The following is a 27793-nucleotide window of genomic DNA, read 5'->3' as shown; positions in this document are numbered from 1 at the left end:
CAGCTCTCCGAGGCAGGACTCGCAGCAGCAGCACCCGGGGGCGTCCCGTGGGCCCTCCCGAGTGCTCGGAAAGCTCGGATCCCCGTGCATCCCCTGCTGCACCCCGTGCAGCCAAAGGGGAGGTTTTGGTGTGAGAAACCACAAACCAGCAAAATGCACTTAGCAAAAATTTTGTCTTCTCCTCAGAAAAAATAAAACAAATCCCCAAAGGCCCACCCTTTGTAGGTCATATTTCTTCCCCATTAACATTCTCAGAGAGTTTTATTTTTTTGTCTGATGGCCAAACTCTACCTGTAGTCCCGTTCTGTGCTGACTGATGGCTGGCATCACTTTATTCCATACCTGTACTCACACAGGTGCCTCAGAGGGGCTCAAAGTTCGGCGTTTTGGGAACCTGTCCAACCTGGAGGGTGTCTGACCACACTGAAAATGTTAATTTTTGTCCTTGTCCTTTCAAGTTGCTATAGAAAAAGAGAGGAAAAGAAGTCTATTTGACTACTGTTTGCAAACCTACCATGTACTGTCGTTTTCCCCCTCGTACATTTAAGTTTCAAACAGGTCCCAGAGATCGCAAGGCAAGATTGTTAAGGCAGTGTAAGGAACTCGAGTATTTCATTCGCACCTCTCAATCCCCTTAGAAGCACTTCTAAGGCATCAAGGGGGGCGTGTGGGTTGTGCTTGCCTTTCTGGAAAAGGCGTTTGGTACAGCGTGGGAAGGGGACGCCCAGCGGAGGCAGGCGCAGCGGGGCTGGGGCCCTCACCACCGCTCCTTCTGGAACACCTCTGCCTGCACCATCTCCCCGGGGTGCTCCGAGATGCAGGCCCCGTTGATCTCGTTGAGCTTGTTGTCCGGAAGGTCCTCGGGCTTTGTGCAAAGTTTCAGCGCCCTGGAGATGAAGACGTCGAGGTCGAACTCGGGGTCGGTCTCGCCGCTGACCGCGGCGGGTTCCTTGTGGAGGCGGTGAGGAGAGGAGGGCAGGCTCCTCTCCTGCATCTCTGGCAGAGAGCCGGGGCACTCCAGCCCCACCTGCGTGCTCTTCACCCACTGGGCAATCTCCAGGAACAGGTTGGATGGCTCCTCTTCCAGCGACAACTCAGCTGCGGGCGCTATGGTTGCCCTTTTCCAGTGGGATAAATCCAGGATGAGCTTGGGCTCTGAGTAGTGGTGGGGCTTGCTGTCCCTCCACAGCAGCTTGTCCAAGTAGGAGGGTGATCCCACCTTGTAATCACACGATTTCCCGCAGTCGGCATCAAACACTCGGTCCATGGAGGAGTGGGAGAGCTCCAGGAAGCGCTCCGAGCTGCTCTGCGAGTATTTCCGCGGGTCCACCTGCGCCTCCTCCGCCGCGGGCTCCGAGCCCGCCCGGGGGTCCCGCTGCACCTCGTCCATGTCGTGGTGCTTGTCGTGCCTCCAGTCCAGGTCGGAGGAGAGGCTGATGTGGTACCTGCCAAAGACACGCTGCTGTGAGGCAGGGGCAGCACGGCCTCGCTGCCAGCAGCAGCGCCCGAGCCACCCCGAGCACTGCTGCTGCTGGCCTGGCCTTCTGCTTGCTGAGGTAACCTCCTACTGGCAGCACAGAGAGCCTTCTTCTGCCTTGGAATGACAGGCGGCCAATAATTTTTATTTATCAACTGCCTGAGATGCAGGAATGAGAGCCCAGCAACCAAACCAAGTGGCCCCTTCCTTTAGATGTTGACCACCTCCCCTCCATTCGGGACTAAAACTTGATTAACAGCAATAATTACCAATCTGCCCCTCAGCCCACGGACAGGGACCTTGGCTGGGCCCTTCCTGTTTGGTGACAGAACAGTTAAAGACATGAACTTAAAACTGACAGAACCAGAGGTCATGGTCTCAAGCTGTGCCGAGGGAAATATGGGTGGATATTGGGAAAAAGCTTTTCATGGAAAGGGTGATAAAGTTCTGGAATGGCTGCCCAGGGAGGTGGTGGAGTCACCATCCCTGGGTGTGTTTAACAAAGCCTGGATGTGGCACTGGGTGCCAGGGTTCAGTTGAGGTGTTGGGGCTGGGTTGGACTCAATGGTCTTGAAGGTCTCTTCCAACCTGGTCATTCTGTGAATTCTGTGAATTCTGTGAATTCTGTAAATTCTGTGAACAACCCCACTGAGGCTGGCCATCACCAGTTTGTTCCGATGTCAAGGACCCAGGGCATTCCTGGAGGGTCGCCTTGCCCAGTGACAGCTTCTCCAGCCAGCTGAAGCCCCTGACAGCACCCAGGGCTCTCCCAGTGACCCCTGATTCACCCCTGGCTCCTCACTGAGCTGCCTGTGGAATGTGTTATCCCAGCGACTGGGGCCCTGCCACAGCGACCAGCCGCCCTTCAGGTGTCCCACAGCACGCGGCCAAAGGGTCACCTGCTGTCCCCGGGGTCATGGGTGACAGAGCTGTGCCCACAGCTGTCAGCTGCAGCTGCAGGCAGGCCTGGAGACCCTTTGGGTTTGGTTACATTGCATTCTATACTTTTATTTTGGTTACATTGCATTCTATACTTTGCTGAGCATCTCAATACAGTAGCACCAATCTATACCTAAACATTTATCTATAGCCTATCATAACTACTGTAATTACCATATTCATGTCACTGTTCTCCAATCACTAACAGTCAGTACATCACAGTTTAAGCTAGAAGATGTTTTTCAGTTTTCTTGCAGTGGAAAATTCTGAGACCTTTTTTCTACTTGCAACTTTGCTGCCTTGTGTGCCTGTGCTCTCTTTCTGCTTGGTAAAAACATCTTCTTGTTTGGGGTGGGTTTATCCTTTGCTCTAAGCCATAAAAACCCCTTCTAACCAACACACCCTTTGCCTCCTTGGTTATCCAGTCAGACTGGCTCAGCAATTCTTTTCTTCTATATCAAAACTTGCTCTCATCTCTATTCCTTCTTCAGACTCTACATTTCAAAACCTTTCTGCTAAGCGCACAAATCTGTGAGACTTCCTCGTCAACCTTCCATCCTTCCCAAGGTGTGGGGATGCACTGAGGGCAGGTGTCCTGCTTCCAGCCTTCCTCCCAGCCTGGCTGAGCCCCCAGACCCCACTTTGATGACCTTGCCAGGGCTGTCTCCCACATCTGCTCACTCAGGCACAGGCAGTGAAGGCGAGGGGAGGGAGGGATGCCTTCGGGTGATTTTTTCAGTGCTGGTGGAACCCAGTGGATCAGGAAGGCAAGGAGATTTCACTGCTCTGCAGAGGGGAACAATGCTAGAGCATCCTGAGCCGGTTCATCCCCCACAGCCAGAAGGAGCTGTACAGAAAACTGAGCCTGCTTAATTCTCATCTGCTTGCTTTGTCCTGCCTGCCCCAGCGCTGGGACTGGCCCAGTGACTGGGGTAATCACCTGCAATGTGAGAAACCTCAGCCCAAGGCTTTGAGCTGTCCTAAGCTTCCAGTACAGCTTCCAGCAAACCATTTAAACGTCAGCTCAACTCAGGGTTCTTTACAAGGCCCCCAGGTCTGTGGCCTCTGGGGTGATGCACCTTGAAAGGTGGTGAATATAGCACTCCAAATCAGGCCCTGTGCCCAAAAGGTACAAGAATTACATTATTTTGTACCTGTTCCACAGGGACAGAGGGCAGAGGGAGGGGCTGCAGAGCCACTTAGACCCACATGAAGACAACCTAGGCTGAAAACCAAGAGCAGAAAGGTACTCAGAGATGTACAGGCATGTGCAGGCCCAGATTCTGGTCCCTGTGGAATCCAGGAGGAGCCTCTGGGAGGCTTCAGCTTGGGCTGGAATTACAGCATGGCACAAAGAGGGAAAAGCAGGCATCTTTCAGGGGCCTGAACAGGCGTGGTGGAACCAGCCACATCAGAGGTGTTGGGCAAGATGAAACAGGAAAGCCTTATAGATATGATTGCTTGGCAAAAGGTTTTGAGAATATGGAAACTGTAAGTGAGATTGAAATGAAAGCAAGCTTTGAGATCCCTCAGTTACTGAACAACAGGAAAACAATGGTGTGGCCAGCTGAAGGTGATCCCCTTTTGATGGAACAACACCCTCTGCTTGCAGACAGATCAAGGGCCAGAGCAGACCCTGCCAGCTTGGCAGAAGGGTCCAAAGAGGAGTTTTTGGGTTTAAAATGTAACACAGTATGGTAATGTAATGATTCCTATAAGCTGTATGTAAATGCTGTAGGATTTGTATCTTGTACTAGATTGGTTAGTGAGAATCAGAATATTCAGCACAGAAGACGATTTATTGTATTGTAATGGGAACCTTGCTCTCTTATCCTCTCATCCTCTCTCTCTCTCATCCTCTTTCCCACTCTCTTTACTTCTCTCAGTGCTGCTCTGAGCTGTCCTGGCAGCTCCCAGCAGGGCCCTGCACCAGGTCCTTTGCAATAAACCCCAATTTCCCAGCCCTGGCTGCAGCGATCTCTGCTCTCTGTCCGTCCCCCCGTCCTACCCCCAGTGCTCCTACAAGGGGCTCACCAGCCCAGCTCTGCCCAAAGCCCTGCAGGCAGGACCCGCTCTGCAGCCCAGCCCAGCCCCGGTACCTGTCCCAGTTGGACATCTGGCTCTGGTTGGCCTCCATCAGCAGGATGTCATCGATCTCGTCCTCGATGCGGAACGGGTGCTGTGACACCGGCTCGTCCTCGGGGCAGGAGTAGGGGCTCATGTAGGGGTGCTGCAGGCCCATCTCGGCCGTCAGCCGGTCCATGGGGTTAAAGGTCAGAATTTTCTCCAGGAAATCAATGGCTGCGAGGCAGAGGCACACAAGCTCACCATTCCTCAAAAGCAGAGACAGCTCCCCTGGCAGGAGGAGCCTCGCGGAGCCCCCCTGGCAAATCCCCCTGGAGCAAGGGGTGAGTTAAAGGCCACCCCAGGTGGACCCAAACCAGGCACTTCTGTCCTTGCCGGGGTCCCCTGCCCCTCACGGAGCTGTGAGCTTGCAGGGGAGCAACCCTGCAGCCCCCAGGTGTCACCTCCTGTCACCCCCTGCAGCATGGCCAGGGAACGACTGCGACAGCCCCCTCACAGCTGCACAGGACAGCACAGGGGTCACACACAACCAGAGCGACAGCCCCACACCTCAGCACAGAGCTGGCATCCCAGCCCAGCACAGAGCTCACATCCCAGCACAGAGCTCAGATCCCAAACCAGCCCAGAGCTCAGATCCCAGCACAGAGCTCACATCCCAGCACAGAGCTGGCATCCCAAACCAGCCCAGAGCTCAGATCCCAGCACAGAGCTGAGATCCCAGCCCAGCACAGAGCTCACATCCCAGCACAGAGCTGAGATCCCAAACCAGCCCAGAGCTCAGATCCCAGCACAGAGCTCAGATCCCAGCACAGAGCTGAGATCCCAGCCCAGCACAGAGCTGAGATCCCAGACCAAAAAGGCCTCTGGAAGGTGCTGGGATCTGACTCCACAGCCTCAGATCCATTTGACAAGCACACTGTGTTTCAGAAAACTGATTTCACCTCTTAGGCCCCACTGGAGTGGATTAGATTTACTGCAAGTTTTAAAAGCCTTTGGTGTGACCGATGCCATGAAATTATTTTACCCATTAGTGTTTGAAGAATTCTGAGCGGCTAAAATAATTTTAGGAAGACTGAGCTGCGTGAACTCTTTCTGTGATGAATTTTAAGTGCAATTAAACCTAAATGTAGAGGGCTGGCTATGATTGCTTTGATGATTCCATTTACTGAGGTTATGTGAAAAGGTAAAATCCTGCCACTGAAGTTGCTGCTTATCCAGTTGATCCTTTCATGGGAAAGTCCCTTTGAGTTCAGGCAACAAAAATAGGAATAATGCCTTTCTTCAGATACGGCTTCGTACTGAAACCTCCATGAACACGCCCCCTGAAGGTGCAATTGTGTGAATGGGGCAGTGTCTGTAGGGGCAGAACCCCTCAGCGCGAAGGACAGCCACACGTGCAGCCCCAGAGCTCAAACATTAACCAATTTCTGACTGTCTCCCGTGAGATCACCTCATGGCTCAGACTAATTAAGCAGGAAGGAGTCAATTGCTCCGTAAGGTCACAAAAACCCATTATGGGTTATATATTGTGATGCACCACGGGTCAGAGAGGCAGGGAAATTACAGTGAATAATGCGAGGGGCAGGGGTGACCTTTCCTCCTGCAGCCACAGCGGGGAATAAATCTGCTGCTGCTCGCTGAGGCTGACACAGCCCTGGGTACCCCGGGCACAGGGAGATTGTGCCACCAAGGCCAGGCACGGCACCTCTCACATGAGGAGCCACTCCAGCAAACATGAGCTGAGCCTGCTCCTGGTCTCTTCCCAAATGCAGGCCTGGTTTAACCCTGGTTTAACCCTCGGAAGGAGCTCAGGGGAGCGCTGGTCAGTTCCTGCCTGTAACACCCCAGGATAGGAGCTTTTGTGAGGAAAAGCCTGTCCTGCAGACTTGGAAAGAGCCTCTGGGCTGAGCCCTCGCTCCCAGCTCGGGGGGACGCACAGGGAGCCAGGGATGCACCTCCAGAGGCCCCGTGTTCGCCCTTGGGAGCCACCTGTGAGCAAGCCACAGCATCACAGCCCTGTCCTGGGGCAGGGCCCGGGGACAGGCCACCTGTGAGGGGACAGCACTGGGGACATCTGGGCTACAGCCAGGACCTTCGGGGATGTGCATCCCCTTCCCCAGAGCTCAGGCCCTGTGGCTCCTGTGGCACTCCCAGGAAGCAGCTCTGGGGTCACGGCTGCTGTAGTGTGTTCTTTTACTTGGCATTTTTACTGTTTCATTTGTGGTTTCGTAATCCCTCTGTATTTTTCTCTCCCCGTCTTTAGAGTGGCACAGCTTTTTTGTTATTCAGTTCAGTTAAGTGTGGTTTCTCGGTTTGTTACCCAGTTACTCCCTGCCAAATTCCAAACCCCCTCCCATATCCAGCTGTTAACCCCTCCTGTCCCAAGCTGTTCCCCTCCCTTGAAATCCTCCATTGGTTTACACATTGTATTCCCTGCCTTGTGATTCACCTCCAGCTCTCCCGATTACCTAGAGATTGTATCCTCCCCTGAGACCTCCCCCAGTTTATAAACTGCAGTTTTCCCTCAGTTCGGGGCCTGGGACCCTGGAACTGGGGAATTTTCCCACCAAATAAAGCTACCCCAGTTCCACCCCAGGCCTGTGCTGCAGCCTTTTGTTTCTGCGCCGGTTTCTGTGAACCTCCGCTGGCAGCTGGGATTCTGCAGAGCTCACAAAGGGGGGTCTGTCACATCCCTGCATCATCTAGCTGGGACTAACGCCCGCCACGGCAGTTTTGGGACACACGGCAGCCGGGGAAGCTCCGGGGCCCCCACGGTACCTTCGCTGTCCACCTCGGGCAGCAGCTTGCGCAGCGGCTTCCGCACCTCCCACGTGCTGTTGATGAACATGGGCATCACCTTCAGCAGCTCCTCCTTGTCCTCCTGGTGGATAACGGGGATGGTCTCCAGGATCAGCTGCATCTGCTCCAGCTCGTGGCCCCCTGAGCAGGGAGAAGAAGAGAGCACTGAGACCAGACACAGAAGTTAAACTGGGGCGGGCGTGGGGCACTGCCAGCTCCAGGGGTCCCCACACTCCACCTTTAAAGGAGTGCAGGCCTCCAGCCCCAAGAGGAAAGGGTTTTTGACCAGCAGCTGCTGGGCACCAAGTCATGGCCGTGGTGGTGGCAATCCCCACGGCTACCCTGTGCCATTTCGTGTTTTCAGTCCTTTTCCTTCAGGACATATTTATCCCTAAAACCCCAAGCCCTGCTCAGGGCTGGCTGCCCGTCACTGGGAGGAGAGCAGCAGCAGCAGAGCCAAACAGAGCAACTCATCAGTGAGCACCATTCCCACTCTCCAGACTCTCCTGGATGCCACCAAGAGGTGACATCCGTGGGCATTCCCAGCCTCCCACGCGGGCAGAGGAGCCTGGTGGGAATGTGGAGCCACACCGCTGGATTTCTGCCTGCCAGGAATGGTTAGGAAATGAAAATGGTTAGGAATGGTTAGAAATGCCCTGTCCTCGGAGGTAGGAACAGCATGGACCAGCCATGGGCAGCCAAAACAACGGGGATTTTCGGGCTACCAAGCCCCTGCTGGCCCAGCCATGGATTTCAGGCTGCTTCAATGGCCCATCCATGACAAGGGGAGTCAGCCCATGGATGGGCAGCACTGCTGATCAGCCATGCCAGAGCCAGCCCCATGGATGGGCAGCACTGCTGATCTGCCAGAGCCAGCCCCATGGATGGGCAGCACTGCTGATCAGCCAGGGCAGAGCCAGCCCCATGGATGGGCAGCACTGCTGATCAGCCAGAGCCAGCCCCATGGATGGGCAGCACTGCTGATCAGCCAGGGCAGAGCCAGCCCCATGGATGGGCAGCACTGCTGATCAGCCATGCCAGAGCCAGCCCCATGGATGGGCAGCACTGCTGATCAGCCAGAGCAGAGCCCCATGGATGGGCAGCACTGCTGATCAGCCAGGGCAGAGCCAGCCCCATGGATGGGCAGCACTGCTGATCAGCCAGAGCAGAGCCCCATGGATGGGCAGCACTGCTGATCAGCCAGGGCAGAGCCAGCCCCATGGATGGGCAGCACTGCTGATCAGCCAGAGCAGAGCCCCATGGATGGGCAGCACTGCTGATCAGCCATGCCAGAGCCAGCCCCATGGATGGGCAGCAGTGCTGATCAGCCATGCCAGAGCCAGCCCCATGGATGGGCAGCACTGCTGATCAGCCAGAGCAGAGCCAGCCCCATGGATGGGCAGCACTGCTGATCAGCCAGGGCAGAGCCAGCCCCATGGATGGGCAGCACTGCTGATCAGCCATGCCAGAGCCAGCCCCATGGATGGGCAGCACTGCTGATCAGCCATGCCAGAGCCAGCCCCATGGATGGGCAGCACTGCTGATCAGCCATGCCAGAGCCAGCCCCATGGATGGGCAGCACTGCTGATCAGCCAGAGCAGAGCCAGCCCCATGGGTGGGCAGCAGTGCTGATCAGCCATGCCAGAGCCAGCCCCATGGATGGGCAGCACTGCTGATCAGCCAGCAGGGAGCAGGGGAGGCCCCTCACAGGACAAGGGACCGCTTGCCCTGTGGCAGCCCTGTTCCTGTGGAGGTCCCTGGCGTTTGCAGGGGCTCCCCTCCACAGCCCAGAGCTCCTGAGGATCAGCACGAGTTTTCCAGACTCACACCCGTGGAACTTGCTGGAACCCAGGGCCCTGGGAGTGTTTCTCTACCTGCTCTGAGGGGTCCTGAGCCCCAGGGAAGCACTGCTTTTGGAGAAGGCTTCCAAGGCTTTGGGATGGATTGGAGTCCACAAGTGTGTGAAACAGACAAGGGAGAATAGTGTAGCTTGTCACAGGGTGAGAAATTTAAGATTTTGGGGTCTTAGTATAGAGGCAGATAGGAGGCAAGATGGAGGATCTTGGGTGTTGTCTGGGCTCCGCCTTCTCCTTCTCCTTCTCCTTCTCCTTCTCCTTCTCCTTCTCCTTCTCCTTCTTTCTCCTCCTTCTCCTTTTCCATTTTCTGCAGTGTTGGTGGCACAGGGTGATTGGGTGAGGGAAGCCTCAGTGCAGAGGTTACATGGACAGACAAAGAATTAATAATGGTAGAAAGGTAGAAATAAAGTACATTTTAAGAGTTAATTGGACAAAACAGCTTTAGAAGACCTTGAAGCTGCACCTCTTGTGACCATTTTTGCTGTACTTTCTTGCACGCTAAGTCTGGTGCAGACGGCGTGTCGGACTTCTGATAACAGAACAGCAACGTGAAGACCGAAAAGCATCTCTCAGTCCTGGCACAGAAGTGTTGAAAGGAGGTTTTCCCCCATCAGGGGAGCCCTGGGGGCCCAAGGAGAGCAGCACACACAGCGCTGACCCCAGCACAGCCCCTGGGCACAGTCAGTGATGCTGGCAAACTCTGCTCCCATCCAGCGCAGCGTGGTGGCCACGGCCACTGCCGGGCCACATGGCACAGCTCGGTGGCACTGCAGGGACCCCAGCAGCCCCAAGGCCACGCTGACAGAGCCCAGCTGGTCACCACCACCACACACAGCCGCTCAATCAATGAGGCAGAGCAGCAGGGAAAGCAGAGGAGACAAAGGGAGGGAGCCCTTCCCACGTCAGTCCTGGGCAGATTAATCCACTTTCCTACACGAGAACTAATTTTAGGTCACTCAGAGATTCGCAGCGTGACTCCAGGGGAAACTAAGGATATCTAGCAGGAAATGAGCACCTTGTTAGCCAGGCTAATTCCCCAGCTGTGATCCAAATTACAGGGTGATAAAAGTCACAAAGCCTCTGTGGCTTTTCCCTCAGTGCAGCCCCAGCCGCTGCTCACCGAAGGTACCTGGCAGCCAAAAGACACCGTGTTTAGCCACACAAAGGAGCTGCTAATGCAGTGCTGGAAGCCTTGAATTTTGGCTCCCAAGAAACCCCATCCTCTTCCATTATCCTCTACTTATGGAATTCCCAGGGATCTTTTCCTGAAGGTATTAACTCCTGAAAAGGAGAACACAAACCAGTGGCAGAATAAACGCAGCAGGCTGTGGTTACCCTGGGAGAGAACGAGGAGCTCTGCACCACGAGGAGCTCTGCACCACATCTTGGAGAAGAGAGCCTTCTCCAGGCCTGCAGCCAAGCCCCAGGGAGCACCCAAGCCCTGGCAGTAAGCCCTGATCCCTCGGGAAAAGCCCCTGTGCCATCTCTGGCTCTTGGCCACAGGCACAGCCCCACTGGTGAGCCCCACGGAGATCTGCAAGGACAGATCGATCTCTTCTCCTTTTTTCTCCTTTTCCCTCCTTTTCCCCATTTACTCCTGCTTCCTCTGCTGCTGCTTTCGGTGGTAGAGACACTGGAGGGAGCTGCAGCTGCTCAGCCAGGGACTCTTCTCCCTGTTTTCTGTGCTGCTGCTGCTGCTGCTGGGGAGCTCTGCCAAGGCCTGCAAGCCAGGCTCCAGCTGCTGGGGACCCCGTGAGCTGTGGCACAGCCAGGCTGCTGTGGCCCCCAGGGCTCTGCCAAGCCCAGGGCACCCAGGGAAGGGGCCCTGGGAGGGGTCTGGGGTCCCTTTTTGCTGCACGTCCAAAAAATCCGTGTGGGAGAATGGAAGCAGTGAGTGGCACCTGCCCCAAATCACCAATCACCCTCATTTACCTGCCTGGCTTAAGCACCCCAGATGGACTGCGGGAGTTAATTATATTGATTTATGCTAAGCACTCAATTTAAACTGCACTCTCTAGAAACCATTTACCCAGGGCAAGGCGCTGCTGCAGGATGGAGCCTTCTCTGAACCACACTGCTCTCATTTCTCTCACTTCTCATTTCTGCCCACCCAGGGCTCTGCGCAGGCCTCAGCCTGCAGGGAGTGTGGAAAGTGCATATTGTATGGCTGCACGCAGATATTTACCACATGCATTTTGTATTGATTAGCAGTGCTGTATTAACATTTTAATAGTATGGTAAATTCAGTCTTGTAGTTAAAAGATAACTTATGTAGTTAAAATAAGAACTATGTATGTGGGATATGTTTTTAAAGAAAGGAATGAGGCACTCTCACCAGACAGCAGCCCCAGGACACCTGAATCTTTCAGAGAAAAAGAATTTATTGCTCCATTATCAGGAGAAACGAACTTCTTCCTGCCTCAAAGGTGCTGTTAAGATTGAGAGGAAGAAGTTGACACTGATCAGAGAGAATCCTGTGTTTGAATGGAATTTAGGCATCATGTATGAGGTGTATGAATATGCAACAGGCTGTTGTTTTTAAGGGTTAATCCTCTGTTAACAGGGGTCCTTTTTCAGGCTCGTGCTGCCCAGAAAAGGTACCCGGACTGTCCATAACTCTTTGTATTTGTCGTCTCATATTGTCCTAATTCAAATTGTCCAAATTATTGTTACTCTAATTGTATTACTATTTTATAACCATTTGATTACTATTAAAGTTTTAAAATTTTAAAAACAAGTGATTGGCGTTTTTCACAGAGGCTGCAGCTCTGGGAATGTCTCACCCTGCAGGGACATTGGCTGCAGCTCTGGGAATGTCTCACCCTGCAGGGATGGAGAATGCAGCTCTGGGAATGTCTCACCCTGCAGGGACATTGGCTGCAGCTCTGGGAATGTCTCACCCTGCAGGGATGGAGAATGCAGCTCTGGGAATGTCTCACCCTACAGGGACATTGGCTGCAGCTCTGGGAATGTCTCACCCTGCAGGGACGGAGAATGTAGCTCTGGGAATGTCTCACCCTGCAGGGACAGAGGCTGCAGCTCTGGGAATGTCTCACCCTGCAGGGATGGAGAATGCAGCTCTGGGAATGTCTCACCCTGCAGGAACATTGGCTGCAGCTCTGGGAATGTCTCACCCTGCAGGGATGGAGAATGCAGCTCTGGGAATGTCTCACCCTACAGGGACATTGGCTGCAGCTCTGGGAATGTCTCACCCTGCAGGGACGGAGAATGTAGCTCTGGGAATGTCTCACCCTGCAGGGACAGAGGCTGCAGCTCTGGGAATGTCTCACCCTGCAGGGATGGAGAATGCAGCTCTGGGAATGTCTCACCCTGCAGGAACATTGGCTGCAGCTCTGGGAATGTCTCACCCTGCAGGAACATTGGCTGCAGCTCTGGGAATGTCTCACCCTGCAGGGACAGAGGCTGCAGCTCTGGGAATGTCTCACCCTGCAGGGATGGAGAATGCAGCTCTGGGAATGTCTCACCCTGCAGGGACATTGGCTGCAGCTCTGGGAATGTCTCACCCTGCAGGGATGGAGAATGCAGCTCTGGGAATGTCTCACCCTACAGGGACATTGGCTGCAGCTCTGGGAATGTCTCACCCTGCAGGGATGGAGAATGCAGCTCTGGGAATGTCTCACCCTGCAGGAACATTGGCTGCAGCTCTGGGAATGTCTCACCCTGCAGGAACATTGGCTGCAGCTCTGGGAATGTCTCACCCTGCAGGGACAGAGGCTGCAGCTCTGGGAATGTCTCACCCTGCAGGGATGGAGAATGCAGCTCTGGGAATGTCTCACCCTGCAGGAACATTGGCTGCAGCTCTGGGAATGTCTCACCCTGCAGGAACATTGGCTGCAGCTCTGGGAATGTCTCACCCTGCAGGGATGGAGAATGCAGCTCTGGGAATGTCTCACCCTGCAGGGATGGAGAATGCAGCTCTGGGAATGTCTCACCCTGCAGGGATGGAGAATGCAGCTCTGGGAATGTCTCACCCTGCAGGGATGGAGAATGCAGCTCTGGGAATGTCTCACCCTGCAGGGACATTGGCTGCAGCTCTGGGAATGTCTCACCCTGCAGGGATGGAGGCTGCAGCTCTGGGAATGTCTCACCCTGCAGGGATGGAGAATGCAGCTCTGGGAATGTCTCACCCTGCAGGGATGGAGAATGCAGCTCTGGGAATGTCTCACCCTGCAGGGACAGAGGCTGCATCTGGCTGGGCTGAGCTCCTTCTCCCCAGCCAAGAGGAGAAGAGCTGCAGCCAAGGCAAATCCGTGTTGCTGTGCAGGTGTTTGTGCGTTTTAGCTGCTCTGGGGGCTGGGCTTTACTCTCCCCCAGCAGATAAAGGACACCAGGGCATCCTGCCTGTGCCAGCCCTGCCCCGGCCCTGCTCTGCCTGCTGGCACAGGAGGAGGCCAGGAAAAAGGGGCAGGGGGCCAGAACCTCCCAGGACAATGACATATTTTCAAAGCCACCCAAAAGGAGCTGATATTTTGAGCTTGGTTTTGATCCCCACCCGCTAACCAAGCACCCTGCCAGCACCTGGGGATTATTAAGAGATTTCCCTGGGCTGGGAGGCAGAGAACAAGGGATGCTCGCAGTGTGTGCCTGGCTGAGCCCAGCCCGTGGTCTGCCAAACCCCACCTCTGGTCACCAAATCCCCTCAAATCACCTCAAATTAATCACCTCTGGTCTCCACATGCTGAGGGCTCTCAGGGACCAGCTCAGGGAGGTTCCTGTGTGGCAGCCTGTCCCAGGCAGAGGACACATCAATCCCATCCCAGGGCTATTTCTGCCCCTGCCTTACCACAAAACGAGCTTAAAGCACCACCTTAGACACCTCAGTGGTGTCAGCCAACGTCACTTATACCCTGGGATCCACAAAGAGCAAAAAGAAACCCAGGCTGGGGCTGAGAGAGGGGTCAAGCACAGCGTGAAAAGCCAGAAATGCTCGGGAGCTGTGCTGGGGTGGCCAGGGGAGCTCAACAGGCAGCTCTTGTTTTGCTGTTTGACCTGAGGAATAAGAGACTGCAGCACCTCCCAGCAAGATCAGACAATGCCCTGCTCCTAGAACATATCTCAAGGAAACACTGGGAGCAGACAGGTTAAAGGCACAGTTTTCACAGCTGAAACCCGGGACTGGAAACCTTTGGTGAAATTGAAGACAAAAATAAGGAAGGAAAGGGAGGCAATTTAAATGATCTCTTCCTAAGGGTGCTGACTGCTTATTTTTAGGCTTCCACAAAAGAATTATGGAAGCTGCGAGCAGGAGTGGGGAGGCAGCAGCAGAGCAGCTGCAGCCGAGTCTGTGGAGCTCAGTGGTGCTGAGATATCCGTGAGGGAAACCTCCTCCTCCTCCTCCTCCTCCTCCTCCTCCTCCTCCATTATTAACGGGGCTGGTTATTTATTTACACAACTCTGCAAGCAGCTGCTCACCAAACGCATTAAACCTTGTCACTCAGAGCACAGACAGGCAGGAGAGACAGCCCCGGGGAGCTGTGCTGTGCTGTGTGCTGTGTGCTGTGCTGTGTGCTGTGTGCTGTGTGCTGTGCTGTGTGCTGTGCTGTGCTGTGTGCTGTGCTGTGTGCTGTGCTGTGTGCTGTGTGCTGTGCTGTGTGCTGTGCTGTGTGCTGTGTGTGCTGTGTGCTGTGTGCTGTGTGCTGTGCTGTGCTGTGTGCTGTGTGCTGTGCTGTGTGCTGTGTGCTGTGTGCTGTGCTGTGTGCTGTGTGCTGTGCTGTGTGCTGTGCTGTGTGCTGTGCTGTGTGCTGTGCTGTGTGCTGTGTGCTGTGTGCTGTGCTGTGCTGTGTGCTGTGTGCTGTGTGCTGTGCTGTGTGCTGTGTGCTGTGTGCTGTGTGCTGTGTGCTGTGTGCTGTGTGCTGTGTGCTGTGCTGTGCTGTGTGCTGTGTGCTGTGTGTGCTGTGTGCTGTGTGCTGTGTGCTGTGTGCTGTGTGCTGTGTGCTGTGTGCTGTGCTGTGTGCTGTGTGCTGTGTGCTGTGCTGTGTGCTGTGTGCTGTGCTGTGTGCTGTGTGCTGTGTGCTGTGCTCTGCTGTGTGCTGTGTGCTGTGTGCTGTGTGCTGTGTGCTGTGCTGTGTGCTGTGTGCTGTGTGCTGTGCTGTGCTGTGTGCTGTGCTGTGCTGTGCTGTGTGCTGTGTGCTGTGCTGTGTGCTGTGCTGTGTGCTGTGTGCTGTGTGCTGTGCTGTGTGCTGTGTGCTGTGTGCTGTGTGCTGTGCTGTGCTGTGTGCTGTGCTGTGTGCTGTGTACTGTGTGCTGTGTGCTGTGTGCTGTGTGCTGTGCTGTGCTGTGCTGTGCTGTGTGCTGTGCTGTGCTGTGTGCTGTGCTGTGTGCTGTGTGCTGTGCTGTGTGCTGTGTGCTGTGCTGTGCTGTGCTGTGTGCTGTGTGCTGTGCTGTGTGCTGTGTGCTGTGCTCTGTGCTGTGCTGTGTGCTGTGTGCTGTGTGCTGTGTGCTGTGTGCTGTGCTGTGCTGTGTGCTGTGTGCTGTGTGCTGTGCTGTGCTGTGTGTGCTGTGTGCTGTGTGCTGTGTGCTGTGCTGTGTGCTGTGCTGTGTGCTGTGTGCTGTGTGCTGTGTGCTGTGTGCTGTGTGCTGTGTGCTGTGCTGTGCTGTGTGTGCTGTGTGCTGTGCTGTGCTGTGCTGTGTGCTGTGTGCTGTGTGCTGTGTGCTGTGTGCTGTGCTGTGTGCTGTGTGCTGTGCTGTGTGCTGTGTGCTGTGTGCTGTGTGCTGTGTGCTGTGTGCTGTGTGCTGTGTGCTGTGTGTGCTGTGTGCTGTGTGCTGTGCTGTGCTGTGTGCTGTGTGCTGTGTGCTGTGTGCTGTGCTGTGTGCTGTGTGCTGTGCTGTGTGCTGTGTGCTGTGTGCTGTGTGCTGTGTGCTGTGTGTGCTGTGTGCTGTGCTGTGCTGTGTGCTGTGTGCTGTGCTGTGTGCTGTGTGCTGTGTGCTGTGTGCTGTGTGCTGTGCTGTGCTGTGCTGTGCTGTGTGCTGTGCTGTGCTGTGTGCTGTGCTGTGTGCTGTGCTGTGTGTGCTGTGTGCTGTGTGCTGTGTGCTGTGTGCTGTGCTGTGCTGTGTGCTGTGTGCTGTGCTGTGTGCTGTGTGCTGTGTGCTGTGTGCTGTGTGCTGTGTGCTGTGCTGTGTGCTGTGTGCTGTGTGCTGTGTGCTGTGTGCTGTGCTGTGTGTTGTGTGCTGTGTGCTGTGTGCTGTGCTGTGCTGTGTGTGCTGTGTGCTGTGCTGTGTGTGCTGTGTGCTGTGTGCTGTGTGCTGTGCTGTGTGCTGTGCTGTGCTGTGTGTGCTGTGTGCTGTGCTGTGCTGTGTGCTGTGTGCTGTGCTGTGTGCTGTGTGCTGTGTGCTGTGTGCTGTGCTGTGCTGTGCTGTGCTGTGTGCTGTGTGCTGTGCTGTGTGCTGTGTGCTGTGCTGTGCTGTGTGCTGTGCTGTGCTGTGCTGTGTGCTGTGTGCTGTGTGCTGTGCTGTGCTGTGCTGTGTGCTGTGCTGTGCTGTGTGTGCTGTGTGCTGTGTGCTGTGCTGTGCTGTGCTGTGTGCTGTGCTGTGTGCTGTGTGCTGTGCTGTGTGCTGTGTGCTGTGTGCTGTGTGCTGTGTGCTGTGTGCTGTGCTGTGTGCTGTGCTGTGTGCTGTGTGCTGTGCTGTGTGCTGTGTGCTGTGTGCTGTGCTGTGTGCTGTGTGCTGTGTGCTGTGCTGTGTGCTGTGCTGTGTGCTGTGTGCTGTGCTGTGTGCTGTGTGCTGTGTGCTGTGTGCTGTGTGCTGTGTGCTGTGCTGTGTGCTGTGTGCTGTGTGCTGTGTGCTGTGTGCTGTGTGCTGTGTGCTGTGTGCTGTGCTATGCTGTGTGCTGTGCTGTGTGCTGTGCTGTGTGCTGTGCTGTGCTGTGCTGTGTGCTGTGCTGTGTGCTGTGTGCTGTGTGCTGTGTGCTGTGTGCTGTGTGCTGTGCTGTGTGCTGTGTGCTGTGTGTGCTGTGTGCTGTGTGCTGTGTGCTGTGCTGTGTGCTGTGCTGTGCTGTGTGCTGTGCTGTGTGCTGTGTGCTGTGTGCTGTGCTGTGTGCTGTGTGCTGTGTGCTGTGTGCTGTGTGCTGTGTGCTGTGTGCTGTGTGCTGTGTGCTGTGCTGTGTGCTGTGCTGTGCTGTGCTGTGTGCTGTGTGCTGTGCTGTGTGCTGTGTGCTGTGTGCTGTGCTGTGCTGTGTGTGCTGTGTGCTGTGCTGTGTGCTGTGTGCTGTGTGCTGTGCTGTGCTGTGTGTGCTGTGTGCTGTGCTGTGTGCTGTGCTGTGCTGTGTGCTGTGCTGTGCTGTGTGCTGTGTGCTGTGTGCTGTGCTGTGTGCTGTGCTGTGTGCTGTGTGCTGTGTGCTGTGCTGTGTGCTGTGTGCTGTGTGCTGTGCTGTGTGCTGTGCTGTGTGCTGTGCTGTGTGCTGTGTGCTGTGTGCTGTGTGCTGTGCTGTGCTGTGTGCTGTGCTGTGTGCTGTGTGCTGTGCTGTGCTGTGCTGTGTGCTGTGTGCTGTGCTGTGTGCTGTGCTGTGTGCTGTGTGCTGTGTGCTGTGTGCTGTGCTGTGCTGTGTGCTGTGCTGTGCTGTGTGCTGTGCTGTGTGCTGTGTGCTGTGTGCTGTGTGCTGTGCTGTGCTGTGTGCTGTGTGCTGTGTGCTGTGCTGTGTGCTGTGCTGTGCTGTGTGCTGTGTGCTGTGTGCTGTGTGCTGTGCTGTGTGCTGTGTGCTGTGTGCTGTGTGCTGTGTGCTGTGTGCTGTGTGCTGTGTGCTGTGCTGTGTGCTGCGTGCTGTGCTGTGTGCTGTGTGCTGTGCTGTGTGCTGTGCTGTGTGCTGTGCTGTGCTGTGTGCTGTGCTGTGTGCTGTGTGCTGTGCTGTGCTGTGCTGTGTGCTGTGTGCTGTGCTGTGTGCTGTGTGCTGTGTGCTGTGCTGTGTGCTGTGCTGTGTGCTGTGCTGTGCTGTGTGCTGTGCTGTGTGCTGTGTGCTGTGCTCTGTGCTGTGCTGTGTGCTGTGTGCTGTGTGCTGTGTGCTGTGTGCTGTGTGCTGTGTGCTGTGCTGTGTGCTGTGTGCTGTGCTGTGTGCTGTGTGCTGTGTGCTGTGTGCTGTGTGCTGTGCTGTGTGCTGTGCTGTGCTGTGCTGTGCTGTGTGCTGTGCTGTGTGCTGTGTGCTGTGTGCTGTGTGCTGTGTGCTGTGTGCTGTGTGCTGTGTGCTGTGCTGTGCTGTGTGCTGTGTGCTGTGCTGTGTGCTGTGCTGTGCTGTGTGCTGTGTGCTGTGTGCTGTGTGCTGTGTGCTGTGTGCTGTGCTGTGCTGTGTGCTGTGCTGTGTGCTGTGTGCTGTGTGCTGTGCTGTGTGCTGTGTGCTGTGTGCTGTGCTGTGCTGTGTGCTGTGCTGTGCTGTGTGCTGTGCTGTGTGCTGTGTGCTGTGTGCTGTGTGCTGTGTGCTGTGTGCTGTGTGCTGTGCTGTGCTGTGTGCTGTGTGCTGTGTGCTGTGCTGTGTGCTGTGCTGTGTGCTGTGCTGTGTGCTGTGTGCTGTGTGCTGTGTGCTGTGTGCTGTGCTGTGCTGTGTGCTGTGCTGTGCTGTGTGCTGTGCTGTGTGCTGTGTGCTGTGTGCTGTGTGCTGTGTGCTGTGTGCTGTGTGCTGTGCTGTGTGCTGTGTGCTGTGCTGTGTGCTGTGTGCTGTGCTGTGTGCTGTGTGCTGTGCTGTGCTGTGCTGTGTGCTGTGTGCTGTGTGCTGTGTGCTGTGTGCTGTGTGCTGTGTGCTGTGTGCTGTGCTGTGCTGTGTGCTGTGCTGTGTGCTGTGTGCTGTGTGCTGTGTGCTGTGCTGTGTGCTGTGCTGTGTGCTGTGCTGTGCTGTGTGCTGTGCTGTGCTGTGTGCTGTGTGCTGTGCTGTGCTGTGTGCTGTGTGCTCTGTGCTGTGTGCTGTGCTGTGCTGTGTGCTGTGTACTGTGTGCTGTGTGCTGTGCTGTGTGCTGTGTGCTGTGCTGTGTGCTGTGTGCTGTGCTGTGCTGTGCTGTGTGCTGTGTGCTGTGTGCTGTGCTGTGCTGTGCTGTGTGCTGTGTGCTGTGTGCTGTGTGCTGTGTGCTGTGTGCTGTGTGCTGTGCTGTGTGCTGTGCTGTGCTGTGCTGTGTGCTGTGTGTGCTGTGCTGTGCTGTGTGCTGTGTGCTGTGTGCTCTGCTCTGTGCTGTGCTGTGCTGTGCTGTGTGCTGTGCTGTGTGCTGTGTGCTGTGTGCTGTGTGCTGTGCTGTGTGCTGTGCTGTGTGCTGTGCTGTGCTGTGTGCTGTGCTGTGCTGTGTGCTGTGCTGTGTGCTGTGCTGTGCTGTGTGCTGTGCTGTGCTGTGTGCTGTGTGCTGTGCTGTGCTGTGTGCTGTGTGCTCTGTGCTGTGTGCTGTGCTGTGCTGTGTGCTGTGTACTGTGTGCTGTGTGCTGTGCTGTGTGCTGTGTGCTGTGCTGTGTGCTGTGTGCTGTGTGCTGTGCTGTGTGCTGTGCTGTGCTGTGCTGTGTGCTGTGTGCTGTGTGCTGTGCTGTGCTGTGCTGTGTGCTGTGTGCTGTGTGCTGTGTGCTGTGTGCTGTGTGCTGTGCTGTGCTGTGTGCTGTGCTGTGCTGTGCTGTGTGCTGTGTGCTGTGTGCTGTGTGCTGTGTGCTGTGCTGTGTGCTGTGCTGTGTGCTGTGTGCTGTGTGCTGTGCTGTGTGCTGTGTGCTGTGTGCTGTGTGCTGTGTGCTGTGTGCTGTGCTGTGTGCTGTGTGCTGTGCTGTGCTGTGCTGTGTGCTGTGCTGTGCTGTGTGCTGTGCTGTGTGCTGTGTGCTGTGTGCTGTGTGCTGTGCTGTGCTGTGTGTGCTGTGTGCTGTGTGCTGTGTGCTGTGCTGTGTGCTGTGCTGTGTGTGCTGTGTGCTGTGCTGTGCTGTGTGCTGTGTGCTGTGTGCTGTGTGCTGTGTGCTGTGCTGTGTGCTGTGTGCTGTGTGCTGTGTGTGCTGTGTGCTGTGCTGTGTGCTGTGTGCTGTGTGTGCTGTGTGCTGTGTGCTGTGTGCTGTGCTGTGTGCTGTGCTGTGTGCTGTGCTGTGTGCTGTGTGCTGTGTGCTGTGCTGTGTGCTGTGCTGTGTGCTGTGCTGTGCTGTGCTGTGTGCTGTGCTGTGTGCTGTGTGCTGTGTGCTGTGTGCTGTGTGCTGTGTGCTGTGTGCTGTGTGCTGTGCTGTGTGCTGTGTGCTGTGCTGTGTGCTGTGCTGTGCTGTGCTGTGTGCTGTGCTGTGTGCTGTGTGCTGTGTGCTGTGTGCTGTGTGCTGTGTGCTGTGCTGTGTGCTGTGTGCTGTGTGTGCTGTGTGCTGTGTGCTGTGTGCTGTGCTGTGTGCTGTGCTGTGCTGTGTGCTGTGCTGTGTGCTGTGTGCTGTGTGCTGTGCTGTGTGCTGTGTGCTGTGTGCTGTGTGCTGTGCTGTGTGCTGTGTGCTGTGCTGTGCTGTGCTGTGCTGTGTGCTGTGCTGTGTGCTGTGCTGTGCTGTGCTGTGCTGTGTGCTGTGCTGTGTGCTGTGCTGTGTGCTGTGTGCTGTGCTGTGCTGTGCTGTGCTGTGTGCTGTGCTGTGTGCTGTGTGCTGTGCTGTGCTGTGTGCTGTGCTGTGTGCTGTGTGCTGTGTGCTGTGTGCTGTGCTGTGCTGTGTGCTGTGCTGTGTGCTGTGTGCTGTGTGCTGTGTGCTGTGTGCTGTGCTGTGCTGTGTGCTGTGTGCTGTGTGCTGTGCTGTGTGCTGTGCTGTGCTGTGTGCTGTGTGCTGTGTGCTCTGTGCTGTGCTGTGTGCTGTGTGCTGTGTGCTGTGTGCTGTGTGCTGTGCTGTGCTGTGTGCTGTGTGTGCTGTGCTGTGCTGTGTGCTGTGTGCTGTGTGCTCTGCTCTGTGCTGTGCTGTGCTGTGCTGTGTGCTGTACTGCAGCCCTGTCTGCCAAGGGAGCAGCTCCTGCAGCAGCCACAGGGCAGCTGCTCCTCCCACTGGGAATGGCTCCATGTCCCAGCTCAGCTTTGCTCCCGACACAGCATTTTGGGGACTGTATTAAATACATATTTTCTTGACAATGATGTCAGAGTTAAGCTTCGAATGCTGCACTGATAACTCCTTGCTGTGTCTTTGTTGTCTTCTCTTCTTGCACTTCACCTTTGCAGCAGCAATTTGTGCTTACAGGTAAATCCTCAAAATGGGTGGTGGTGTTCATATCCTCCCTCGAAGGAAATAAACAGCTTGGAGACACCAATCTCTATCCAAATCCATGGTGTGGAGCACAAACCTCCTGGGACAGGGCACCAGCATCTCCTCTCCTCGCACAGGGGAATTCCCTCGGCCGGGCTAGGAAGCTTGGGAATTGGGCAGCAAGGAAGGGGGAAGGAGAAAAGGGAATCAACAGGAGCCAGGAACCTACCAGCGAAGAGCATCCTCCCGGTCAGCATCTCGGCCAGGATGCAGCCAGCTGCCCACATGTCGATGGCTTTGGTGTAGTTGTTGGGAGACAGGAGGAGGCGCGGGGAGCGGTACCACTTGGTCACCAAGCCTTCGGAGAGGTAACCCTGGAACAGCAGGGACAGGGATCAGGACAGGCAGCAGAGCTCCTCCAGTGTGAGCAGACAGGGATCAGGGCAGGAATGGGCAGCAGAGATCCTCCAGCCTGAGCAGGGACAGGGCTCAGGACAGGAACAGGCAGCAGAGAGAGGCTCAGGACAGGAACAGGGAGCAGAGAGAGGGTCAGGACAGGATCAGGCAGCAGAGAGAGGGCTCAGGACAGGAACAGGCTGCAGAGAGAGGGTCAGGACAGGAACAGGGAGCAGAGAGAGGGTCAGGACCAGGCTGCAGAGCTCCTCACCTGTCCTGGTTCCTCCCCACTGCAGCCCCACCCAGGCAATCCTGCCCCCGTTCCTGTGCTGCTGCCCAGGCCGGCTGGGGCTGCCTGCCCCGCGGGAAGGGGGGACCTGGGGCACACCAGGGGGGACAGAGGCTCCCCAGGGCTGCGCCAGGCAGGGCGCTCGCTGTTTGTCACCATGGTATTGCAGCACCGCCTGCCAAGCCAGATGGCTCCGGAGCACAGACCTGCGGATCACACCTACCCGAGTCATCCCAGGTCACCGCTGGAGGGCTCGGATGTATCCTGCAAATCCCAGTCCCCCTTCACGTGAGACCTTGTCCAGGAAAACAAAAGGGTCAGGGAGGATTGCTGGCGCAGTGTGGAAGGAAAGCCTCCTGTACCAGCGGCTGTGCCTTACGGGGAGCAGAGCTGCCAAGGGCTCCCAGCCAAGGCTCCTAAAACAAGATCCCATGGGAAAAGTGGGAAAGCCCTTCGGGAACACCTAGCTGAGGCAGGGATGGAAAACCCTGCTCTTCCTGCATGAGCCTGAGCCGTGCCCAACAAATCACCTGTGTCCCTTGTCACAGGCTGCGGGGGATGGCATGGCAAGGGCAGCTCCTCACCCCAGTGCCACCGAGGATGATGAGGGGCAGCTCCTCACCCCAGTGCCACTGAGGATGATGAGGGGCAGCTCCTCACCCCAGTGCCACTGTGCTGACCCTGAGGATGATGAGGGACATCTTCTCACCCCACCCCACTGAGGATGATGAGGGGCAGCTCCTCCCCCCAGTCCCCCTGTGCTGACCCTGAGGATGGCATTTGGGATGCTTTACCCGGTTCCATGGGAGAAGCTCTCAGCAGCATCGTGGCACAAAGGCCACCCCCTCTCTGAAGCGGGGCCCTCCTGCTCCTGAGCCCACCAGGAGATTTGTCACCAGAGCCAAGGGCTCACAGCCCTGCTGGAGCCAGGGGCCGTGTCCCAGCAGCCTGGGAACAACCCTGGCACCTCCAGGGACCCCTCGCTGCCACACTGGGGCTGGGCGTGGATGGTTATTGCATCGGGATAATGTTGGAATATTCATATGCAGCCTTTCCTGTATTAAATATAACACATTAACAGAAGGAGGTAGATTGCAGCAGGAGCAGCAAAATAAAATTAAATTATAAAGCCGAATTGCATTTAAATGCCACAAAGAATTTGGAGAATGTAAAAATGCAATGACAGCATGAACACGGTTCACATAAAAGCCTATTTGAGAACTCCATCCGTACTGATCTGGTTGCAGAGATCATTTTCAGCTGCGCTGTAGCTGGAGTTGTGCTGCACAGCGTTTCCTGGGATGCCGTAGGATGCATCTCTCCACCTAAACACGGGAGCAGTGCACCACCACAAGCACCACGAGGCTGATCACACTCCTCTTCCCCCAGCGCAGGGTTTTGTGCCAGCTCCCAAATGTGCGAGTCATCAAGCTTTTAATCATAAAGGGCTTGCTTTTGAAAGAGCGTGTTAATTTTGGCCTTGTCACGATAAGTTGTAACGGAGACTGATTAGCTCAGAAGTTTCCTTTAATGCTGTTACATTTTTGCTAATGCTGCTCAGTCAGAACCAGCACAGGAGCCCGCAGGCATTATCCGATCAAACCAACTCTTCTCGGCTACTGCAATTATTCCCAACAAAGAGATGCTGGTGTTTATTGGAGAATCCCAGGAAAATAAACTCTGAGGGCAGCAATCCAGGGCAATTGTTAGCTGGAGCCATCTCTTCCCTCTCCCAGGGAAGGAGTGCCACCCTCCTTGTGGATTTAACACTGCTCATGTGTTTCTCCTCTCTGACAGCAAGGAGGATCCGAATTCTCGGGGGTGTCTGCACCACGCAGGATGCATGAGCAATACCCTGCAAATATCTCAAAGTCACAACAAGCCAAACATTTTCCTCCCCTCACGTCTCGGAGAAAATTGCCTTCAAAAACTCAACAAATGGACGCATCTTTGACCTTCCTGCTGCCATGTGAGGCTCCTGGTGGTGGTGGTTAATCCTCGCTGTGCTCCCCTCTCCTGCTGCCCCTCACCCCGGGTCTCACTGCCATCTCCCTGCTTCCATCTGCAGGAAAACCTTGGATCGCCCCCAGCACGCCCAGGAAGGACCCACGGAGAGGAGGAACCTGCAGCTGCTCTGCATCCCCCGCTCGTGGTCCTTGGAGCTGGACCCCACCACTGAGGTCCCCACCACTGAGGTCCCCATCTCATGGACCCTAGCACTGAGATCCCCACCTTGTGGACCTCAGTATTGAGGTCCCCACCTCATGGACCCCACCATGAAGGTCCCCACCTAATGGACCCCAGCACAGAGGTCCCCACCTCGTGCACCCCACCACTGAGGTCCCCACCTCATGCACCCCACCACTGCCTCCTGGGCATTCCACACCAGGCTCTGCGTTATCCCTCCCTCTCCCCGGGGTGGGGAGCACAGGGGGGAGTGACTGGAGGTTTGGAAATGGAGACTTCTCCGACCTGGCTCAAGGTCCTGCCGTGGGCAGCACAAACTCGAGCAGCTGATACAGCCCTGGCACCTTCCCTGGCTATAACCTGGGCTAGGTCCCTACTTTCAGAGAATGCCTGAGCTCCTGTCCTGCTGCCTGGAGGAAGGGACTGCAGTGCTGTGGACTAGGAGGTTCTATCATCTCTGGATGATGGGTGGATGGATGGATGGATGGATGGATGGATGGATGGATGGATGGATGGATGGATGGATGGATGGGTGGATGGATGGGTGGATGGATGGATGGATGGATGGATGGATGATGGATGGATGGATGATGGATGGATGGATGATGGATGGATGGATGGATGGATGGGTGGATGGATGGATGGGTGGGTGGATGGATGGATGGATGGATGGATGATGGATGGATGGATGGATGGATGGATGGATGGATGGAGGGATGGATGGATGGATGGATGGATGGATGGATGATGGATGGATGGATGGATGGATGGATGATGGATGGATGGATGATGGATGGATGGATGGATGGATGGATGGAGGGATGGATGGATGGATGGATGGATGGATGGATGGATGGATGATGGGTGGATGGATGGATGGATGGATGGATGGATGGATGGATGGGTGGATGGATGGATGGATGGATGGATGGATGGATGGATGGATGGATGATGGGTGGATGGATGGATGGGTGGATGGGTGGATGGATGGGTGGATGGATGGATGGATGGATGGATGGATGGATGGATGGATGATGGATGGAGGGATGGATGGATGGATGGATGGATGGATGGATGGGTGGATGGATGGATGATGGATGGATGGATGGATGGATGGATGGATGGGTGGATGGATGGATGGATGGATGGATGGATGATGGGTGGATGGATGGATGGATGGATGATGGATGGATGGATGGATGGATGGATGGATGGATGGATGGATGATGGATGGATGGATGGATGGGTGGATGGATGATGGGTGGATGGATGATGGGTGGATGGATGGATGATGGGTGGATGGATGGATGGATGGATGGATGGATGGATGGATGGATGGATGGATGATGGGTGGATGGATGATGGGTGGATGGATGGATGATGGGTGGATGGATGGATGGAGAAATGGCACAGCAGCTTTGGGATCCGGGATCATGAGGTCACTGCCATGGGCCCTGGGCTGGGCTCAGGGACTCAGCCCCGGCCTGAGGGGCCAGGCTGGGGAGCCCAGGCACCCCTGAGCAAGGCAGGGCTCCAGCACAAGGATTTCAGTGTTTGTGCAGATTCAACCAGACAGAAAGACCGAGAGCCGAAGCATATTAATTAGTTCTAATTAAGATGGAACACATCTTTGTGACAATATTCTGTGGATTCAGCACAGCCCTTTCTGCACTGAAGAATCTCTTTAAGAAACAAGATAATGGAGTTAATTGAAAAATAGAAGTAGTTTCAAGCCTAAGCCCTTCCATGCTATATTGTGGTTTTTTCCTTGTGATTTTCAAGTATCTTTTTCCTGCTTCTCCTCTTGTCTCCCTGCGTGTGTGGCAACAGCTCAGGCAATCTATAAAGGTGATGAATTCACTACAGGTAGGATAAGCATCAAGTGGTGTCTAAGAGCACAGCAAGGGAACTGGAAAGCAAAGAGAAATGGATGTTTTTTCAAATTCTTTGCACAACACGTATTTTGTGTTTTGCTTGTAAACACCAGAAGGAGAAACAATTCCACATCGGCTGCATCCCGATGTGGCCCTGGTGACAGCACACTGAACCTGCCCTGCATGGCACACCCGGGCAGCACACGGGGAGCACAGAGCTGCTGGTGCTCCACAACCGCCTCCATCCACCCCCAGGGCTCCACAACCACCTCCATCCATCCCCAGGGCTCCACAACCACCTTCATGCAATCCCAGGACTCCACAACCACCTCCATGCAACCCCAGGGCTCCACAACCACCTCCATCCACCCCCGCGGCTCCACAACCACCTCCATCCACACCCAGGGCTCCACAACCACCTCCATCCACACCCAGGGCTCCACAACCACCTCCATGCACCCCCAGCACTCCACAACCACCCCCAGGGCTCCACAACCACCTCCATCCACCCCTGCAGCTCCACAACCACCTCCATCCACCCCTGCAGCTCCACAACCACCTCCATGCACCCCTGGGGCTCCACAACCACCTCCATCCACCCCCAGGACTCCACAACCACCCCCAGGACTCCACAACCACCTCCATGCACCCCCAGGGCTCCACAACCACCTCCATGCACCCCCAGGGCTCCACAACTGCCTCCATGCAATCCCAGGGCTCCACAACCACCTCCATCCACCCCCGGGGCTCCACAACTGCCTCCATCCACCCCCATGGCTCCACAACCACCTCCATGCACCCCCAGGGCTCCACAACCACCTCCATGCACCCCTGGGGCTCCACAACCACCTCCATCCACCCTGGAGCTCCACAACCACCTCCATGCAACCCGCAGGGCTCCTCCCAGAGCCAGAGGGATCCAGGGGCCATGGGAGTTCAGAATCCACCTGCTGCAAACCGAGCAGCCCCCACGCCACAGCCCAGGGCTTCTCCAGGTGCATTCCACACCAGAATCCACCTTCCTGCAGCCAAAAATCCACAGAGGTGCAGACCAGGTGCTCTCAAGCTGGAGATCCACCAGGATCCAAGCACAGCCTGTGTATCCATGCTTCCAGCCACAAACACAGTTGGGATTTCTGCTGCTGCACCCGTGGGAGCCGGATCAGCTCCTGGTGCAGATGGGGGGCTCAAAATAGCAACAAGCCCAAGCTTTTGGAATAATCCCGGAGCAGCAGCAAGCTTCTGCCTCCTGACAGGAGGGTTTTTAACCTCATTTTATAAAATGCAGGTCAGGCAGCTCTAGGAGGGGCTGAGGGAGACGCCGGGTTTGTGGGAACATTGCTCCGCAGGCGGAAAGCAGATGGATGATGGGTGAGGGATGGACGGATGGATGGATGGATGGATGGATGGATGGATGGATGGATGGATGGATGGATGGATGGATGGGCAGCAGATGGGCTGCTGTGTGTGCCCCAGCAAGGTGACAGGTCTGGTTTTGGGAGGGCAGAGGGCGTTCATCCAGGAGCACGGACAAACACGGGGCCTGTCAGAGGCCAGGGCAGGACAAAGGAGCCGGGGTCACAGAGGGGAGGTCAGCAGGGCTGCACAGGCTGGACACGGAGGGTGGTCTCGGCCACAGGAGCACACAGCCCCACAGCCTCAGCTCCGCTGAACTCCTGCCCACCACTCCCAACTGGGAATTCTGTCCTTCCACGGGATGGACTGGAAGCGATTATGCTTGTGC

General features: G+C 55.7%; 1 protein-coding gene across 1 annotated transcript in view; it reads right to left on the bottom strand.

Annotated features, from left to right (window-relative positions):
- Positions 1 to 607: 607 nt before the first annotated feature.
- MAPK4 (mitogen-activated protein kinase 4) overlaps positions 608 to 27793 on the bottom strand; it is a 63184-nt gene continuing 35998 nt past the window's right edge. Inside the window, exons 3-6 of the mRNA XM_054652574.2 lie at positions 21533 to 21677; positions 7280 to 7441; positions 4516 to 4717; positions 608 to 1445 (exon numbers count right to left, since the gene is read on the bottom strand). Coding sequence (XP_054508549.1) covers positions 758 to 1445; positions 4516 to 4717; positions 7280 to 7441; positions 21533 to 21677 — 1197 coding nt within the window. The 3' untranslated portion in view covers positions 608 to 757. The remainder of the gene's footprint in view (positions 1446 to 4515; positions 4718 to 7279; positions 7442 to 21532; positions 21678 to 27793) is intronic.

The sequence above is a fragment of the Agelaius phoeniceus genome, chromosome Z, assembly GCF_051311805.1.
Source record: "Agelaius phoeniceus isolate bAgePho1 chromosome Z, bAgePho1.hap1, whole genome shotgun sequence".
Classification (NCBI taxonomy): domain Eukaryota; kingdom Metazoa; phylum Chordata; class Aves; order Passeriformes; family Icteridae; genus Agelaius; species Agelaius phoeniceus.
Note: the sequence above shows the minus strand (reverse complement) of the source record. Positions and strands in the feature narration are given on the sequence as shown.